The sequence below is a fragment of the Selaginella moellendorffii genome, unplaced genomic scaffold, assembly GCF_000143415.4.
Source record: "Selaginella moellendorffii unplaced genomic scaffold, v1.0 SELMOscaffold_42, whole genome shotgun sequence".
Classification (NCBI taxonomy): Eukaryota; Viridiplantae; Streptophyta; class Lycopodiopsida; order Selaginellales; family Selaginellaceae; genus Selaginella; species Selaginella moellendorffii.
In genome coordinates, this window is record NW_003314303.1 from 657,542 (window position 1) to 677,689 (window position 20,148).

At 46.3% G+C, this 20,148-nt stretch overlaps 1 protein-coding gene across 1 annotated transcript; it reads right to left on the reverse strand.

The window, feature by feature from the left end:
• Positions 1-5,693: 5,693 nt before the first annotated feature.
• LOC9635881 (glutathione S-transferase U19) lies at positions 5,694-13,692 on the reverse strand. Its single transcript, XM_024684681.1, has 3 exons — positions 13,654-13,692; positions 11,736-11,972; positions 5,694-5,975 (listed from the first exon to the last, which is right to left on the reverse strand). Exons 1-3 carry the CDS (start codon positions 13,690-13,692, stop codon positions 5,694-5,696), a joined length of 558 nt encoding a protein of 185 aa, XP_024540449.1.
• Positions 13,693-20,148: the final 6,456 nt, after the last annotated feature.

Below are 20,148 nucleotides of genomic sequence, written 5' to 3' on the forward strand. Positions count from 1 at the left end.
GATCAAGCGTGAGGTATTTTAGATGATTCTTGCATCATGGCTACATAAATTTCCGCTTTGACTGATATCTTTCGGCAGGTCTACTTGTTGAGAGATGACGGCTGCCCCAAGATCAGAGTCATAACATCCGATTCCCTTCATCAGCAGGTTGCAAACGGCACGGTAAATTCATGAAAGTCAGAGAACAAAACAATGGCTTATTTTCTGCAAAGATTCTTATTGGTTTTTTTCTCTAGTCTTTGACAGGGTGTGTATGTATGGAGCTGCAAAGGTTTGATTGGAGAGGTGAGACGCTCAGCTCAGCTTTAAAGCCAATGGCTTTTTAAGTTCCTGAGCATTTCAATTTGCTTGTTTAGATCAAGGACGTGAGGAAAGAATTGGAGCAGCTGTTACATTCCGACAGGTGATGTTACATTACGGCTGACCTTCACTGCCAATCATGGCATCCATAGCAAGTGTAGCTCTTGGTCCGCCCATGTCATCTTCTTCAAGACCAAGTGCCAGGTACTGCGAGAAAACAGGTAAATCGCTTGGGACAACTGGGAGTCCCAAGCGAGGAGATCACAGGTCTTGTGTATTTACAGCAATGAATTTAATTGATTGTTTTCTCATCTCCAGGGATATAGAGATTTTTTTGGAGAGGATTGTCTATCCACTCAGCTCCTGATCAAGATTATGATTTTTATGACCAGGCTTTTCAGTTCGCCCAAACTTTTGATTTATGTCCAGGCTATGGTTGACATTTGTGAGATTGGAAATATAGTACTGGGAGAATTGAAGAGCCCTGAGGAAGAAATTTGAGACTCTAGGCTGAATTACACAGAGGACGAAGAGCTTGAGAAGCTAATACATGGAAATGTCTACATGGTCGATTATCCTGGTGAAGGTACTTCGAAATTTGCTCAGTGGTTAGTTTTTTCATAAGTTGTGATACAGGTAGCAAAGACTGTAGAATTGGCAGAAGGGTCGTTCTTTCCGGTGATTTTAATCCATTGCATGAAGGTCATCTTACACTGATGAGCATGGCATGCACGTAAGTTTCCTGAAAAAAAAATGTTTTTGTTGGTCTAATGTAAGTTACAGCCTTGTGCAAGGCAGCAATCCAGGAAGCTCTGGACGTGGCAGACGATGCCTTTCAAGCCTAGCTTTGTGACATGATGACGTTGCTGGCCTGCTGCAAGCAGTGGGGCAATGCAGCGATTGGGAAGCTCGCATTCTATAGAGTCTTGCAAGAGACTTTGAGGTTGTAATAATACAATGGATCCCATAAACAACTATGCAGCAAGCTTATAGACAATACATTGTATAAACAAAAAATGAAAGCACATGGGGAATAGGAAATGAAAGCACACTGGAATAGGAAATAAAGTGCACAGTACTCTAATCAGCCTTGAATGCAATAACTTTTGGTGAGCTTTGATAGGCACCAGTTGAAAATAAGAAATGGCCTGTTGGTGGCTTCTTTGTCTCCAAAAGTTTGATTGCTTCAAGCATTCGAGTAGAAGTGAACATTCTTAGAAACTGGCTAGGAGTGAGACCATATGCTTGGTCTATATAAGTGTCCTCCATGCAAACATCTTGGGGGTGGCTAGTATCTGGATAGAATTTGCCATGGACTCGCAAAGTTTGAAAAAACATTCGTTCGTTTTTGCAATGGTGGCACCAACTAATATTTCGTGTTTGTTTCTCGACCCTAAACTTTTTGCAAACATGGCAGCCGCAACAAACAGAGATTGCTTGAGGGTTTTCAGGGATGAAATGGCCATACACCTATTGACAAAACATGTGTTTTGAACGGTTGGTATACATCAAGAGAGACGTACCCCAAAGAAGTTCTTTTCGTATATGAATGAGACAGAGTGCAACTGCTTCTGTATATGATCCCAAGGTGTATCGTTAGGAATTTTTAAGACAATAGTCGAGGGTGCAATCCTGAACACATTTTTATCTTTAGTTCCTCAGAGATTGTAGAAAATACAGCTTGGCATGTCCCCAGCAAACCATGATGATTTGAGCTCATGATAGACATGGTCCATATCACCCAGCACATGCACCTATGTTTGAAGTTCACCAAAAAATCTAGTCAGAATATTATAAATACCTTATAGGTTTTTTCAGCTTCAGGATCATCAGCAATGAATATGATGTTTGTAGTGTTAGGTGTTTGATCTACACTAGTGATTGCCCCAGCAACCATTGAAGAAGTATAAGCAGAAGCATCCACTGCAAACTGACTCAGTGGAACAATGTCTGATGGTCTAACAAAATCAAGCACTGGAGGAGCCTTCTCTGGCCATGCTCGAACATGTGTGGCCATAGAAATATCTACTAAGAGACAATGGAGCCCCAAATGATACTTCGGATTTTTAGCTCTGACTTTGTAGTGTTGAATACACAGCTAGTTAGATGGCTTGAAAAGGTGGCTGTATTTATCAGCAGCATTGGCTGCCATTGAAGCTGTTGCAAGGTGCATGCCATAGTTGTCAGTGAAATCGATATTAAGGAACCTTGATGTTGATGCCATGCTTGTTGAGTGGATCTCATGTTGGAAATCATAGCTACCGTACCAAGATAATACATATATAAGAAGCGGCTCACCACCTGAATGGAGCTATAGATCCACAATATGAACACATGCATATTGTGTTTCCTTAGAAGAAGCAATCAGATTCCATACGCCAGGGTCTTGAATGCTATATAATTTGCACTTAGCTAAAAAAGCCCATTAGAAACCCATAACTAAAAATTGAGTAGTACCTCCTAAAATCCCACGGGGCACTTGGCTGGAAGTCTGTGTCTGAGCATCTGGATCTGGCCATAGAGAAGGTTTATGAAGCAAAAAAGCTAAGTGCCAGTACCTGCTAAAATACCAAAGGGACTTTGGAAATGTAACGGCTGTAACGGCTGTTTGAAGTCTGCTTGTACACCTATTTGTTAAGCTGTAAAGCACTGTATTGGAATAGACTAAGTACCTGAAGCACTAAGCTGTGTAAGGTGCTCAGATCCTGGAAAGAAAAGTGATTAAATTCTGATTTATCAAGATAAACACAAACCTGGTTCATTGCTCTCTCCACCCATCTCTACATCACCTAGAACTTGTTGCTGCTGTGAAGAAACATCATCTGGCGATGGCTAATAATTGTAATCTACATGATCTTGAGACCCCACATCAGAATCGCTAGCTGCCGCTGCCATCGGAGAGGGCAATCCTGAATGAAGCAATTGATGAACTTTGAGTTAATCACAACCGTTGGCCCAAAGGCCTGCTTAATTATTGCCACGTCATTAGGCACATGCAAAACTAATATAACTATTTCACTCGATGAAGGCGTCCAAAATGTATTCCACTTCTTGTCTTCAGTGGGAGCATCAGCAGATGATAATGATGAGAGGCAGATGATCGTCGTGGATGGCTGGCTGGAGTTTGAGGCCACAGCTCGAATCACTGTGCACATCAAGGAGAGTGGACGCACTGCTGTTGGAAAAGACCTATGGCTTCTAGAAAAAGTTCCATGTAACTGATTCGGGTCAGGCTTGATACTAAACTGCACTCCCAGGAATTCTTTGATGGTCGGGAACAGCAACCCCTATATGGCAAACAGGAAAGTTTGTGAGATCGACTTCTTTCCTTTCCAGCTTCATAGATAGATACTTGGTGAGTTGAATCTACAACTCCTCCCAACTTTATCTCCTGTAGCAAGGTCATGGCTGCTTGCGTCCCCAGGTCCTCTGGAAGCTGGAGCTCGGATGCTCCAGAATGCATAGCCACGCACTCGGAGCTTAAAATGCAGCCGGTGGTCGTTTCTGCCACCAGTGAGATCCCATAGCCTGGAGATCTGTGCCATGACAAAGGAAGCAAGATGAAAAAAGTTTACCTTGCAGCACAAAATCATGGAACTTACTTCCCGGACTCCAAACCAATGTAGTGATCAGTAAAGATGTACACGTTGAGGAGCAAGTGCTTTAGCACGCCACATTCGATTGGCCATATGAGGTGAGACGGGTGTGGAGTAACTCACTCCTCGGATACGTTTCACCATGCCCTCGTCCACCCATGTAGCAGCCTGGTGAAGGATTCTTAGCGAGGAGAGAAAGAAAAGAAGAGGAGTTTGGAGAAACTGGCCGTGAGGCTCTTGGGGACAATGGGAACTTTGAGGACGACTTCACTGCCACCCAAGGGAGGAGCTTCGCGGGCAACAACCTTGAGTTCTAGGCCTTCGATTGGAACACCAAAGTGCTTAAGCATTGGCAGTGTTGCTGTGCAAAAGGTGTCGGTGCAGGGATCCCTACTGTCATTCGTAATGCCTGTCACAGGCCACAAACAATTCTTCCAGGAGCAAAATCCTGCTACTACTGTCTTCATCCCTTGGAACACACAAATCGCGCCTTGCAAGCTGCCACACACGGCATACATGTCAATCAGTGCAGTAGACACAATCAAGCTCAAATCCCAGCCAGCAGCAATGATTTGGGAGTGGATTTGCTTACCCACCGGAAGAAATTGCGGTCCACAGCACGCTCCAAGGGCTGCGACCTACTTGATCCTGCCTGACCAGCAATCTCCAGTCAACACTTTGCATGTGCCACGCGTCGCCGGGCCTTCCTCTCCCGCCCCACGTGGCTTGGCTGCCTCCCATTGGCCGGGAGCAAACATCAGCGCGATTATTCTCAAACATGTGGTTAAAGAAATAACCCCTTTACAGTTACCCCCCATCGGACGGCCCCGATTGGCTGGATCCGGCAGCCCACAAAGTTCGGCGTTTGCTCCTTATAGTTCATTATTGTTTGCTTAACAAAAAATCTTAATCATATACTCTACAAGGTTGAGATTATTGATGAAATAGATAGGATACTTTACTATTAGTTGAATATCTTGAGGCTCTACAATGAGTTACACAATACTAATACATATTTGTCTTTTAAGACTAATAGATCACACTAGATGATGATGAAAAGCTGAGGTGAATGGCATTTAAAATTATTGCCATGGTGCAAGATAAGGCTCTAATACAACATTATGGGGAAGAATTGCAATATGGTCAATTGCTAGTCCACCTTAGCAAAAGTCTCCAGGAAAAACCAATATCCTTGAGATGCAATGCGAATACTTCCACCCTTTCCGATTCTTGAAATCTGGGATGGGGATTCCATTCCTGGGCTGCAAGGAAAAGGAGTGGGGATCGCCACACGCTTCAAGTTGCGACCCAAGTGTGACAAGTCTTTGATCATCGTTTCCCCTCCTTTGCAAGACACACCGGTACAGGCGGTGAGTGATCAATTCCTCTGGGTCAAGCTTGTCCAGAATCTTGTCTGCATAGTATTGCATAGCGCAGTAAACACAACTATCTTGTAGAGCTTTGCCATGTCTCACAGGAACTCGTCCATGCCGGGCCACTTAGCCAAGCGCTCCAGTGGCACAACTTTCCCGCTAAAGAGCCTGAGCGTTGCCCTTGTCGGGCATGGATGAGGGTGTTGTCCATGTCCAAAACCAACATTGGCTTGTTTGGATCCAGAGGTGGCGGTAGAATACATGTAGTAAACTCACCCTTTGTTTTGACCTTCTTGGGCTGTGGCCTTCTTGGATCTGAAAATCCCAATCTCCATGCTCGCACTTCATTTTCGACAGAACCAGAGGTAAACATCAGCCTTTTTGTATTAAGGGCTGGCTTGAGCTATCCAAACATGATGATCGGTCACTTGCTCACTAAGCGAGCCTGGGTAAACTCTTTGAGCTTCTCGATCTGTGGCAGTGCCACTTTGGCCGAGGGATGCTCGGTCACAGCCCCGAAGAGTTTGTGGAGACGCGGGCATTGCTCCTGGCTCGCGGGCTTCAAGCCCACCACTTGCTCAAGCGCTGGGATCCACACCGTAGAGGGTTCCAAGAACGACATGCTCGCGCCACCAAAGAAGGGGCCCTCTTCCTCATCGCCCAGCTCCGCCAGAGCTCCCTCGAGAAGCAAACAGTCTTGGATGAACTCCTCGTTCACTAGGCAAGCTCATTGGATGGTCAAAATCATGGAGTTTGGGGAGTTTCCTATTGAGCATTGTCCGGGAAAAACAAATGTGGTGGCAGATGCTTTATCTCGTGTTCGTCATGTGATGACGTTACGAACACGATTTTGTCATCATTTGAGTAAGGTGGTTAGCGAGTTTGGGCAATTGGTTGAGCATGCTCAGGCTCAGGATGCTGAGGTGGCCTCTTTGCGAGACCAGATGGAAGCTCCTTTCTCATTGGTGGATGGGATTCTCTACTACAATGGCCGTGTCTATTTGCCACAGGTGGATGCGTTAATTACTCAAGTTTTATTCCACTATCATGATCGTTCAGAGGCCGGTCATTTTGGGGGGAAGAAGACGTATGAGTTGATTAAGCACAACTTTTATTGGAGGAATATGAAGGCTGATATCCTCAAGTATTGTAAATCATGCGAGCTTTGTCAGCGGGTTAAGGTGCCACGGGAGAAGCCAGGGGGACTTTTGCAACCTTTACCTATTCCTCAGAGCCGTTGGGTAGTATCTCTATGGACTTCATCACTTGTTTGCCACGAACACAGAGGCAAAAGGAGCAAGTATGGGTCATAGTGGATTGGTTGACGAAGTATGTGCGGTTGTTGGCTCTTCGGAAGACTGTCACTGCCTTAGACTTGGCTACGGTTTACTTGGAGAAGGTTTTTCCTGATTTTGGTTTACCGGAGGAAATCATTAGTGATCGAGATTCAAAGTTCACCAGTGGATTTTGGAAAAGCTTTGCAAAGGCTATGCAAGTGACATTGAAACTCTCAAATGGAGATCATCCTCAGACGGATGGGCAAACTGAGCGTGTGAATCAGGTGGTGGAGGATATGCTACGTTGTAGCATTGGTCAAAGGCAAGGACAGTGGGATCTATATCTTCCGTTGGTGCAATTTGCTTACAACAATAGCCAACACAATGGAACCAAGCTAAGTCCTTACTTTGCCATGTTTGGAAGGCATCCTCGAACAGCGGTGGAGTTGGGATTGCATTTGAGTAAGGACGTTCAAGATAAGCTTGATTCCGAGGCAACTGATCTGGCCACAGAACTTGATGAGATTCTGGTGGTGTGTAAACGGAATTTGCAAGCAGCTCAGGATAGAGCGGAGAAGTTTGCCAATGAGCATCGCCAATTCCGGGAATATAAGGTGGGTGATCTCGTCTTTGTGCGAGTGATCTTTCCGTCAAGTGAGCGGTGGAACACCTTGGTGCCTTTACGGACAGGGAAGAGTGATAAACTTTCCCATCGATATGTTGGTCCATATGAAGTGCTAGAGCGCATTGGTAAAGCGGCTTATCGAGTGCGGCTGCCAGTTGGGGTGAAAATTCATCCAGTATTTTATGTCAGCCAGTTGAAAGGTGTACTATCTCGGAGTGACGGGCCCAATGCCTCCTTGATGTATACGGTTGTGGAAGATGGACCAGGAGCTTGAGCAGGATTCCACAGAAAGGGTGATCACCGGTACAACTCGTCCTTGGGACAAGGACTTTGTTGGGGGGAAAGAATTGTTAAGCGCCAGCTTTGACTACATGGTCAATGACGGTCAAAGGGAGGCTCAAGGGTATATTAAGGCATGTTAGGGTAAGGGACTTAACCTACCCTAGGGCTCACAGTGGAGCGGCGGCGCAGTGGAGCTTTTGAGGTAGCTCGGGGGTGGTTGGGTGGTGAGGAACCTCAAGAGGTGGCGTAGCATAGTCTAGGGCAACTAGATCTTTGTCTTTTTGCGCCGGATCATAACATTGAACTTTGAATCTCAATCACTAATGATTTCCTCCGGCAAACCAAAATTAGGAAAAACCTTCTCCAAGTAAACCGCAGCCAAGTCTGAGGCAGTGACAGTCTTCCAAAGAGCCAACAACTGCACATACTTCGTCAACCGATCCACTATGACCCATACTTGCTCCTTTTGCCTCTGTGTTCGTGGCAAACAAGTGATGAAGTCCATAGAGATACTACACCAATGGCTCTGAGGAATAGGTAAAGGTTGCAAAAGTCCCCTTGGCTTCTCCCGTGGCACCTTAACCCGCTGACAAAGCTCGCATGATTTACAATACTTGAGGATATCAGCCTTCATATTCCTCCAATAAAAGTTGCGCTTAATCAACTCATACGTCTTCTTCCCCCCAAAATGACCGGCCTCTGGACGATCATGATAGTGGAATAAAACTTGAGTAATTAACGCATCCACCCGTGGCAAATAGACACAGCCATTGTAGTAGAGAATCCCATCCACCAATGAGAAAGGAGCTTCCATCTGGTCTCGCAAAGAGGCCACCTCAGCATCCTGAGCCTGAGCATGCTCAACCAATTGCCCAAACTCGCTGACCACCTTACTCAAATGATGACAAAATCGTGTTCGTAACGTCGTCACATGACGAACACGAGATAAAGCATCTGCCACCACATTTGTTTTTCCCGGACGATGCTCAATAGGAAACTCCCCAAACTCCATGAGTTTGACCATTCAACGAGCTTGCCTAGTGTTCAACTCCTTCTGTGTGAAAAGATACACAAGTGGTTTGTGATCTGTCAACACCACGAACACTGCACCATAAAGATAGTGCCGCCACGTCCGCAAAGCATGAACAATAGAGAGTAACTCTTGCTCATATGTGGAATAACGTTGCTCTGCGGAATTCAAAGTTCGACTCTCATATGCAATAGGCTGTCCCTCTTGCATGAGAACTCCTCCCAGTGCATAACCACTAGCATCGCATGTCACCTCGTAAGGTTTCGATGGATCAGCAATGCGAAGCACTGGAGCCTTGCTCAACAATCGTTTTAGCGCCACAAAACTCTCCTCTTGTGGCGTCTTCCACTCGAATGGCACATTCTTGCGTAGCATCCGCGTCAAAGGAATAGCCACCTTTGCAAACTTATGCTGGAAACATCGGTAGTAACTAGCCATACCAAGAAAACTGCGCAACTCGGCCACTGTAGTCGGTGTAGGCCAGTTTTCCACCACAACCACCTTCCTTGGATCCATCTTGACACCCTTAGATGTCACAATATGGCCTAGATATTCCACCTCCAACTTTGCAAATTCACATTTGCTCTTCTTCGCATAAAGTTTGCTGTCTCGAAGTAACAAAAGAACCTTGCACAAATGCACCCTATGCTCCTCCATATTCTTGCTAAAAACAAGAATATCGTCCAAGCAAACTCATGAAGATAACGCCCAAATACCTCCGTCATCAACCGAGTAAATGTGGCCGGTGCATTCGTCAAACCAAACGGCATAACTGTAAACTCAAAATGTCCGAAGCTTGTGTTGAATGCCGTCTTGGAGATAGATGCATCATCCATTGCAATCTGATGATATCCACTCCTCAGATCAATCTTGGTAAACACTCGTGCTTCACCAAGCTTGTCTAGGATATCATCCACACGTGGCATCGGCATCTTATCCTTCACTGTCTTCTTGTTCAAAGCGCGGTAGTCAATACACATTCACATTGAACTGTCCTTCTTCTTCACAAGCAAGACCGGAACACCAAATGGAGACTTACTTGGCTGAATGAATCCAAACTCAAGTAACTCCTTGACTTGTCGTTGAACTTCTTGCTCCTCCGCATAACTTAACCGAAATGGACGCTGGTAAATTGGCCGCGTCCCCGGCTCCAATGTAATCCCATGCTCCACACCTGGTAATGGAGGAAATCCATAAGGAAGTTCAGATGGAAAAACATCAGAAAACTCATCAAGTACATCCCGTACTACTGCTTCTCCCCCACACGTGCCTTGGTCCCCCAAGTCACGAACAAACAGCAAGTAACTTGAAAGTGCTTTTCCATTATGACAAGCCCGTGTCAAAGATGTAGCAGAGAGCATAGCAACTGGTGGTTGAACACCCTCGCCAAACCACACATCTTTAACGCTACCATACTCCAGCGAGATACGCTTAATGCTCCACTTTATCTCTGGATCCACCTTCACCAACCATGGCATCCCAAGAATGAGATCCATACGATGGATATCCGTGAGATAAAAAGTCTCCACATGTGTGGTTTTGCCAACCAACACTTCCAGCCCCTCGACATAAGCATCAAAATGCTGAGTAGAGGTAACTGCACCTTCCACTGTGTATGGAAGAACTCCACGTGTGTTCAGGCAATGCTCTGCAACAAACTTTGTCGAAACAAAGTTGTCATCGCTCCCACTATCCAGTAAAATCTGCACTGGATCGCCACGGAACACGCCCTCCAGCATTAAAGCTGATTCACGTGTATCCTCGAGCTCCATCTTGTTCCACACACAGTTGAGTTGACGAGCAACGATCGAAAGTCTCTTCCTCCGACCGGAATAGTCGTTCTCGTCATCCTCATGCTGTAAAGCTTGCAACTTTTTAGTATCTGACTTACCGTGAGAAGATGATTGGCCATTCTTCTTGTCCTGCTGCTTGTTCTTCAACTGCGGACAATTAGCCTTGTAGTGTCCAAGTTCGCCGCAATGATGACAACCTTGTCTATAATTCTTCACAAAGAACTTCTGCTTCTTGGACCCCTTTGCATCTAAAGTAGTCACCACTGACTTCAACTTGTGATGCTTGTTCCCATCCTTGTGTCCACGGTGATCATCACGACGATTCTCGACAGAAGGACTCCGCGAACGCTTGCGAGACTTGTGCTTGTCATTGTCAAGTCGACGAGCCGCATCAAAGGGCTCCTCCATACTCTTTGTAGGCTAAGAATGACGCAAGTGTTGCCGCATGCTCTCACTATGTAGGCCATCAATGAAGTAGGACTTGTTTTGATCTGGATCCTTTGTTGGAACACGACTAATCAAGCGAGTAAGCTTCTCAATATAATCCCCGAGCGTCATTTTCCCTTGCTGGAAATGGCGAAGTTCTGTACGAGCATTCTCCACATCGTAATGAGGGGCAAAACATAAACGGAAAGCAGCCTCAAACTCATCCATGGTAGACACTGGTGGTTTCTTATCCGCAACACGGGACTCCTCAAGCCAATTCCACCATCGAAGACCCACATCACGCAAAACCATCGGAATAGCCACTAAAGCCTCTGCATCTGGAGTTCCTCTAGCAGCCAAGAACTTCTTCACATTGGCTAGCCAAGCGAGACACTCGTCCACACCACCATCACCAGAAAAAGTTGGAATCTTGAGTCGATCTACCAAAGAAGGCTTACTTGGAGCTCTACCCCGTCCAGCCTCGAGTGCCTCAACACGCCCATGCATGGTATCCATCATGCCATGCATCTCGTCTTGCATCTCTTGCTGATTTTTATTAAGGGCTCGCAGCTCATGAACCACATCTTGAATGGTCCAAATCTCCGCAGCTTCGTCGGCACCATCGTCGGCACCACCATCGACGATAGGATTCCAGCGTTCAGCTTGGTCAGCCATCGCAACCAACTCCTCTGATACCAATGTTATGATCCGGCGCAAAAAGACAAAGATCTAGTTGCCCTAGACTATGCTATGCCACCTCTTGAGGTTCCTCACCACCCAACCACCCCCGAGCTACCTCAAAAGCTCCACTGCGCCGCCGCTCCACTGTGAGCCCTAGGGTAGGTTAAGTCCCTTACCCTAACATGCCTTAATATACCCTTGAGCCTCCCTTTGACCATTGTTGACCACGTAGTCAAAGCTGGCGCCTAACAACGGCAGCGCCGTTGCTGCGGATGAATCGGTCCAAGGAGTCGGAAATCTGCGTGATCGATAAGCAAGAAGAGTTATAGCAGCAAATTTCTCGAAGAAATACCTTCTTGTCGAAGAAATCAGTCCAGAAGCGGTGCTGTGCGCGGAGGAATGCATCCTGCGGCAAGAGTGGCGATGTTCCAGGCCAAACCTCGTCGATGTAGTGGACGATGATGGCCGACTCTGCGATGGGCTTGCCCTTGTGGATGAGAACCGGGACCTTCTTGTGAACTGGATTGGACTCGAGCAGGAGCTTACTCTTGTTACCCAAATCCTGGGGGAGATCTTCGTGCTCGATGCCCTTGAGCAACAGTGCAAGCTTGACTCACATGGAAAAGGGGCTGGGCCAAAAGCTGAGCAGTGTTACATCTTGATCGTGACAAGCCATGGCTAGATGAAAAATTGAGAAGAAAAGTTAGAAATGCAAATGGACTGAGGTTTAATTGGATGAAGGGTCACCTTTTATAACATGTCCCACACGGCTCTTCGACCAATTGCCAAGAAGGCAGACGAGAAGGCTGAAGGTAGTGTCTAAATAGAATTAAACTTCCAGCTAATAAGGAGGGAGTGCTAAACTTTCTGGACCATTGGATTTAGCCAATTGCAACCATCCGATGAGGGGGTTATTTTTTTAACCATGTCTTAGTGAATAATCACGCTAATGTTTGCTCCCGGCCAATGGGAGGCAGCCAAGCTACGTGGGGTGGGAGAGGAAGGCAACACATGTCGCATGCAAGGTGTTGATTGTCGAGCGAAGAAAGCACTGTGAAGAATAGGTTGCCATTGCTATTCCTGCTGGGTGATTGCTCGCCAGTTATCCAATGATGGAATAGTGTGAAGAGCAAGTTGACCATGATTACACCTATTGCATGTTGAGTGAATTGTTTTTGTTTTGTAATGTTTTTCTAGGGTTTATGACCTTGCTGCTGCTGCCGATTTGCAATCCAAATCTGAGGCGCTGTGTCAATGCCACTGGAATGAACCATGTCTTGGTACTATTTGTGTCCACACTTTCTTTTAATGTCTTCCAATTTACTTTCTTTTCTTCTTCTCAAATGCCAAGAGTTCATTTTTTTCCTGATTTGGTTTTTCCAATACTTTGTGGTGTCTTTGCTCTCGAGAACCCCATGGCAAGTTCTCACTTTTTTTCCCCCATCACTTGGCTTTTTTTTGTTCTGTTCTTCTTTTCCTAGATGAATATTTGAACCAAGAAGCAGAGAATGCAAAGACATTGTCTCTGCAACAGCACATCATATCCCCACCATGCTTCCAGAACCCTTTTTTTTAACACTGATATGTTTTTTGAGAGAGCTAGGTAGGGTATGTTGTTACTTTTCATTTTTCTTTCATAAATTTGGTATTCTCATATAGGATGTGTCTCCACTTTTGGCTCTTCATTGCGTTACCATGAGGAGTTCCATCAAATCAAGGTATTTGTGGTGCATAGAATTTGTATGATCTTCATTCTTACTCCACTGTCAGGAAATAGGATGAGGCAATTTTAGCTATGTTTATAAAGTTCTCAAAAGACTTGATGGCTGCCTTTATTCTGTAAAGCATTCCAATTGGCATCTGCTAAATGAGGGAGATCAGTTTGTCACTATATTTGAGAGATGATGGTATTGATTTGGCAAATTTTTCTCCTTGCAGAAGGAAAGCACTGAGAGAAGTTCAAGCACTTTTGTGTCTTAGTAAGTTGGCTTTTTTCTTTCAGTATTACCACTAGCTTCCTCAAAACTTATCCAGCTTCCAGGTTGCCATGAAAACGTAGTGCACTACTTCTCTTTATGGTTCAAGAATGACTTTTTATATATCCAAATAGAGCTGTGTGAGATGAATCTATGAGATGAGAGCCTTGCATGGACATTCACGGAGAAGAAGCTGATTGAGGTGATGTTTCAAGTAAGCAGCTCAATTCTATTCTTTTCTTATGAAAGCTCTTAAACACTTTCAAGCACTTACACTCGCATGGCCTCACTCACCTGGACGTGAAGCTTGACAAGATCTACATCTGCAATCATGTCTACAAGATTGGCAACTTAGGCCTTGCCAGTTGAATCAATGGAACCATTTCCATTGAGGATGGTGACTTGAGATATCTCCCAATGGAGTTCATCAACAATGATCATAGCCACCTCGACAAAGTTGACATGTTTTCCATGGGGGCGACATTCTACGAGCTCACAAGATGCTCGCCACCACCAGCATCTGGAAGGTAGTATCAAGCCATCCAATAGGGAAAGCTCACTCTTCTTCCTGGATTCTCTCTTGCATTCCAGAGCTTCATCAAGTCTCTGATGCATCCAGCAGCAAAAAATTGCCTCTCGGCTACTCAAGCGCTCAAGAATGCACTCTTCAAGAAGTCTATCAGGAGTTGCTGAACTTTCTGGGTTGCCGGATCCAGCCAATCGCAGCCGTCTGATTGGGGGAGGGGGGGGGGGTAACATCAGGGCGTTGCAATGGGGCATCAGACCAAAGAGGAGCTGCGCCTCATCAAGATTGCTGCTCCTCATGTAGCCAGAGATGATTGCATTCCATGCCGCCACTATTACATGACACACCTTGCTATGTAGACATTAGGGTTTTCCTGTTCTGTCCGCTAGCACGGTGCGCTTTGATCCCGATTTGTCTCATGGTATTGGAGCTAGGATAGCACTATGGAAGGAAAACCATCCATCCACGAGTTTGATGGAGAAGGGTTTGAGGGATTCAAGATCCATCTTGAATCCTATCTCTTGTTTCATGGTTTGTTGGGGATTGTAGATGGGATAGAGTCATCACCGGCTCTAGGCTCTAGTGCTGTCGAGGTGCGTGATTGGAACCTTCGGGATTCCAAGGCTAGAGGGAGTATTGTGATGTGCTTGTCCTTGAATGTTCTCTTTGTTGCCCCATCGATTCCAAAGTCCACTGCGGCAGAGCTCTGGAAATGGCTGAGTAACACCTATGGCAAGAGTGAAATGGATGTCTTCAACATCCATTCACAAATGGATTCCTTGACGCTAGAGGAAAATGGCAATATCCAGACTCACATTGCCAAGTTCCAAGGCTTCTTCACACAACTTGCGGCTGCTGGGGCAAAGCACTGTCTCACGGATGAGCAGCAGAGGCTGCAACTCTACAGGTCCTTACCAACTAGCTGGAAGAATGCAGTTAAGAGCCTGCTTCTCCAATCAGGGATGACTTGGGCAGATGCCGTGAGGAGTCTTCACAACATTGAGGCCATGCGAAGTGAGAGAGCTGAAATGCCATAGGCTATGTATGCTTCGCAGGCTTCTGGTGATGCTAAGGTGGCAAAACTGCATACAGCTGCAAATGCCTAGAAAGGGCAAAATTCCGTGACATCTGGGCGTGCCAAGCCCAAACTTGCTAAGAATCAATGTGCTCGCTGCTTGGAGATGGGTGCTTGAGATTGCCCTACTCCCAAGCCTGTCAAGTGACTAGCTACGCCGGCAAATGCCAATCTGCTCGAGTGTGATGGAATTGCTACAGCAAATTAAAGAGCTCTACAATGCAGAGGCAATTGCAGCACCAAGCCAGTGGCTTTTAGACTCTGGTTGTACTAATCTTATGAGCAATAAGAAGAACCTTTTTGAGTGTTATCAGCTGAGTATTGGAAAACATGGTGTTCATTTAGGTGACAATACCACTACCCCCATGGAAGGCATCAGGCAATTTTGACTCTCACTTGATCATGGGAGGACCATGGCCTTTGATGGTGCCATGCACGTTTCCACCTTGCGACGAAACTTAATATCTGTCGCCAAGATATGTGATCAAAATGTAGTCGTAGTCTTTGATGCAAAGGGAGTCTCTTTGGTTGACTCTAGCGATTTTCATATGCTTGGTACACAGTTGCTTCGTGGGTCACGCATTGAGGACTTGTATGAGATTACTGCTGCTGACCCGGTTCAGGCCTTTCAAATTGTGGAGGTAGATTCTCGTGTGGAGCTTTGGCATAAAAGACTTGGTCATGTTCATTACCAATCTCTTCAATGGATGAAATCCCAAGATATTGTTACTGAATTGGATTTCAAACATATCCCATCTACATTTTGTGAAGCTTGAGTTTCAGGCAAACATCACCACTAGAATTTTTCGCCAAGTAAGTATCGAGCACTTGGACTTCTGGACTTGGTCCATTCTGATCTTTGCAGCCCCATGGATGTGCCAAGTCATGATGGCGCAAGATATTTCGTCACATTCATTGATGACTATAGCCATCGAACATGCATCCACTTCTTTGTGAGACACAAAATCCCTAGGCCCCAAAGTGGAGCCAGAAAGGGTGCCACATGATAGCGGCCGAAGCGAAAGCCAAACGAGTGTAACACATTTAGACTAAAAGCTCTGACTTGGAAGGTCAAGAGCGGAAGTGGAACTCCCAACAAAGTGCTCAAGGAACGAGCACGAAGCAAGCAATAAGCAAGGCTCCAAAAAGGGACCCAAAAAGGACCAAAACATAACACGTGGAAGTGTCCAAGATGGAGTCCGAGGCGGACCTGAGTTGGAGTCCGAGATGGACCCGAAGTGGAGTCCGATATGGAGTCCGAGATGGAGTCTGAGATGGACCCAAAGTGGAGTCCGAGATGGAGTCCGATATGGAGTATGAGATGGAGTCCGAGATGGACCGGAAGTGGAGTCCGAGATGGAGTCCGATATGGAGTCCGATATGGAGTCCGAGATGGACCCGAAGTGGAGTTCGAGATGGAGTCCAAGATGGACCGAGATGGAGTCCGAGATGGACCGAGATAGAGTCCGAGATGGACCTGAGATGGAGTCCGAGATGGACCCGAGATGGAGTCCGAGATGGACCCGAGATGGAGTCCGAGATGGAGTCCGAGATGGAACCGAGACCGGGACCGAGACCGAGACTGAGATCGAGACCGAGACCAAGTCCGAGTCCGAATCCGGAACCAAGACCGAGTCCTAGTCCGAGTCTGAGTCCGAGTCCGAGTCCGAATACTAATACAGGCAGTTGGGTGAAAGCCCAAAGCGATCGTCCCCCAGGGGGGCTGCGGGGGTTTCCAAAAGTATAGTAGGGAGAGTGTGGGGGTTGGAGCCCAGTGGAGCCAGTTTGGCCAGGAAAGGCCAGTTTGGCCCAGGAAGGCCAGACCCAGTGTTGGGTGATGAGTTGACCACTGGGAAGTCCAAGACTAGATTGAACATGGACCGACAAGCGGGGTAACTTGGTGAAGTGTTCAAGAGCAGGCTCTAGTTCCCCCGGGAGATCGACTGGCCAATGCTCCCAGTCCAAGTGTGGGTGGCACTACCTACTTGGATACTAGGTGTGGCTCAACGGAACCTCGCTCTAAGCCCATGGCTAGAGCACCCAAGGGTGGAAGGCGGGGAGAGTACCCAGGTGGCTCGCGTAAGGCCATGGTGTTCCAAAATGTTGTCCCCAAAGGCCCAGACTGTGGAAAGGAAGAGGAGCAGTCCTCTGGGGTAGTGACCAAGGACACAGTCGTATGGTGAGGAAGTCCCAAAAGACCGTGGGACTTAGTGGTCGGGCCTGTGGGCCTCTATCCAGTGGCAGTATTGGCAAACACGGCCAGGGGTAGAAAGGGACTTAGTGGGGACTGACAGAGGGATATTGGGGAAGGCTATTCCCCTTGTCGGTGGGCATCCTAAGGATGCTAAGGAGTGGATCTGAGATGACCACTCACGGATGGTTTGCCTAGTCTTGGAGAGCCAAGATTGGGATGCATGTGGTATTGGACTACCAGTGTGGCAAAGGTGATTGGGCATGGCCTTAGTGTGACAAGCTGCCATGTCGGTGGTACCTTTGAGTGTCGGTCATGGGATTGGACACGTGGAGCACTTGGACCAAGTGCAAATGTTGAGTGGCATGGATGCCATTCTCGGGGCTAGCAAGTCCCAAGTCCTAAATTGGACTTATGGAGGTTGTGAATGAGACTCCTCCAAGTGGTCGGAGGTGTGGTTAAGTGACTAAAGTAGAATGTAAAATTTAGTTGCTTACAATTTGGTATCGGAGCTGTTCCTTAGTCTGACTTTTATTGGTGCTTAAGTATATCACCATTGATGTTGGCATCGGAAAGTCCTAGGAGTGCGCTTATCCTTGAGGAGTAGCATGTCGAGAGGACATGGCTCTCCACTCAAGTTCATGCGTGAACTTGGGCACAATGTGGTGGATAGAAAAGGGCCAATAATGGAACGACTTCGGGATCTTGGGAACAGTATAAGGTTTCCTCAGAGAGCTGAGGATGTGATCCAAATGAGTGTTTGACGTAACAAACGGGCTAACATAGTCGTGATAAACAACTATAGTTGGGATCACGGGAAAGATAAAGACTCCAAAGCAATAAAGGAGTCACAAAATTATCCTCATAAAGTTGAGGTTGGTGCTCATGAATGTGAGACCAGAAGTAATGACTGTGGGAGATCAAATACGGAAGAGGACTCAAGTCCTTGAAATGGTAGCCAGGGCTACCTTTAATAAATGCTGGAACAACCCAAGGAGTTGGGGGGTGTACTTAGAGATGAGTTGGTATTCTCATCACATGGACAAGTAGTCCTAAGGGGCAAAGGTTGCCCCAGAGAACAAAATCAAGTGTCAGAGTAACACTTGTGAAAATAGTCCTTGTGAGTGAGGACATGAATGCAAGAAGTGTATTTCAGTGAGCTAGTGCCCGACAAGTAGGACCTTACAGGTCTGTGGATTAACCAAGTCTAAAACTGCTGGATGACTCAAGTAAAGTCAAGGAATGATCCTAAAGGACTGATGGAAGCATTTGGACTGAAGTGTGTGGTATCCCACGAAGGATGGGGGGGATCATAGGATCCAAGGATGAGAACAGAGGGTATCTCATCGATGGCAAAATGTGCCATGCTAAAGTCGTGGGAAGGGTGTTCCCAAAAGAAAAAAACTTTGAAACAAATTTGTGTGTGACCTCTATGGTGCAGTACTAACGGATGGTTGTCATGAGAAAGAGTGGTATTGGTCTTGGCAAAGACTTAGACACAAAGAAGAAGTGTCATAGAGGTAGGCTCGTGGAGCTAATGGTGTGGAGACACCAAATGTGCCAAGGTGTGATACCTTGAGGCTATATTGGTGGGTTCATGAGAACCCCTTGCCAAAGGAATCCCAATGGAAATGGGAATGGCATAACCTAAGCTGCAAAGCATGCAGTTGGAGTGTGGTGACCCAGATAATGATGGAGGTGTGGAAGCACCAGCAATGAGTTGTAGGACTTGACAACTATGAGGCAACTAAGCAAGAGGTGCAAAATAATTGGTTAAACGGGTAACAGGTAGCTACTCAAGCCTTCTTAATGGCATAAGGAAGTTGGATATACCCTTACGGGGGATAAGTTGCTTATGTTGTGATATAGTAAGTCAATATCATGAAAGGAAATACTCATTGTCAAGGAAGCCGTCATTGGGACACCCGAACACTCTAGAACACCAGAAGGTGGTGTTTGATGTTGCGAGGGCAATAGATAAGGCCCAAAGGACTAAGTCTTTAGCGAATGATGGATAGAAGGTGCTATCCAAACGTCCAAGGTGGCGGAGATAGGAGAAGACTGTCTACTTGAATTAGACAAAGCCAAAAATGGAATTTTGGCAAGGCTAGTGATGGGCATGTAAGGGCCCATAAGCAACAACGTAATCCCGGTGTGTGGGACTATAGGGTGAGCATACCTGGATTGAGGAACCATTCCCTAGGCTATTGGGTAGGTTCATCCCTAAGAATACTTACTAAGGCATGATAGAAAGTGCAAAGCTATCCTCCTAATCGGGAGGAAAATGACCAAAGGAAAGGTGTGAAGCCAAAAGTAAGTAGTAAGGGGATAGAACCTAACCATAGGAATCAAAGGGCATAACCAAGGGTAGTTATGCCAGTTGGGAGTGGAGAATCAAGTGGGGGCTCGAGGGTGTTGTTGCTAGCAACCGTGATGCCATGGAGAGTCTAAAATATGGAATAGTCCATATTAGACTATATGGCAACTAGATAGCTTGCGTAAAAGGAGGCCTTAACAAGCTAAGGGACAGAGTTCCTTCAAAAATTCCTAAAGACGATTTTAGGTAGCTTAGTACCTAGAAAGGCCAAGTGTAAATGGTTCATGGAACGCGCGAAATCAAAGTAGCGCAATAGAAGCGTGGTCTTGAAGCTTGCCATGAGGCAAGGCTATCAAGGTTAGGGAAGTAGTTCCCGAGTGTTCAAAGAGAGGGCTTTGAATGAAAGTCGATGGTTAAGGACTTCCACGCTTATGCAGGAACCATGTTACAGTGGTCGGAGGACTTGCCAAGTGAGATTGGCAAGTCGGGAGAACAAATATCTTAGTTGAAGGTGATAACTTCAAAAAGGGTGGGCCATGGAGCCAAGCATGGAGGAGTCCATGCATGATCACAGACTTGTCAAGTGAAAGGACTTGGCAGTGTGGAGGAACTAGATTCCTAAGCTGTGATTTGTAGCGCGCTTTAAGTATAAGTTGGTGCACCGGCGTGATGAGTCACGC

Coding starts and splice junctions, on each gene's coding strand:
- LOC9635881 (XM_024684681.1), bottom strand. CDS start 13,692: ATGATTGCAGATGTAGATCTTGTCAAGCTTCACGTCCAG. Junction 11,973..13,653: donor TTGTCAAGCTTCACGTCCAG/GTGAGTGAGGCC, acceptor CTGTTGCTCAAG/GGCATCGAGCACGAAGATCT. Junction 5,976..11,735: donor CTGATTTCTTCGACAAGAAG/GTATTTCTTCGA, acceptor GTGAACGAGGAG/TTCATCCAAGACTGTTTGCT.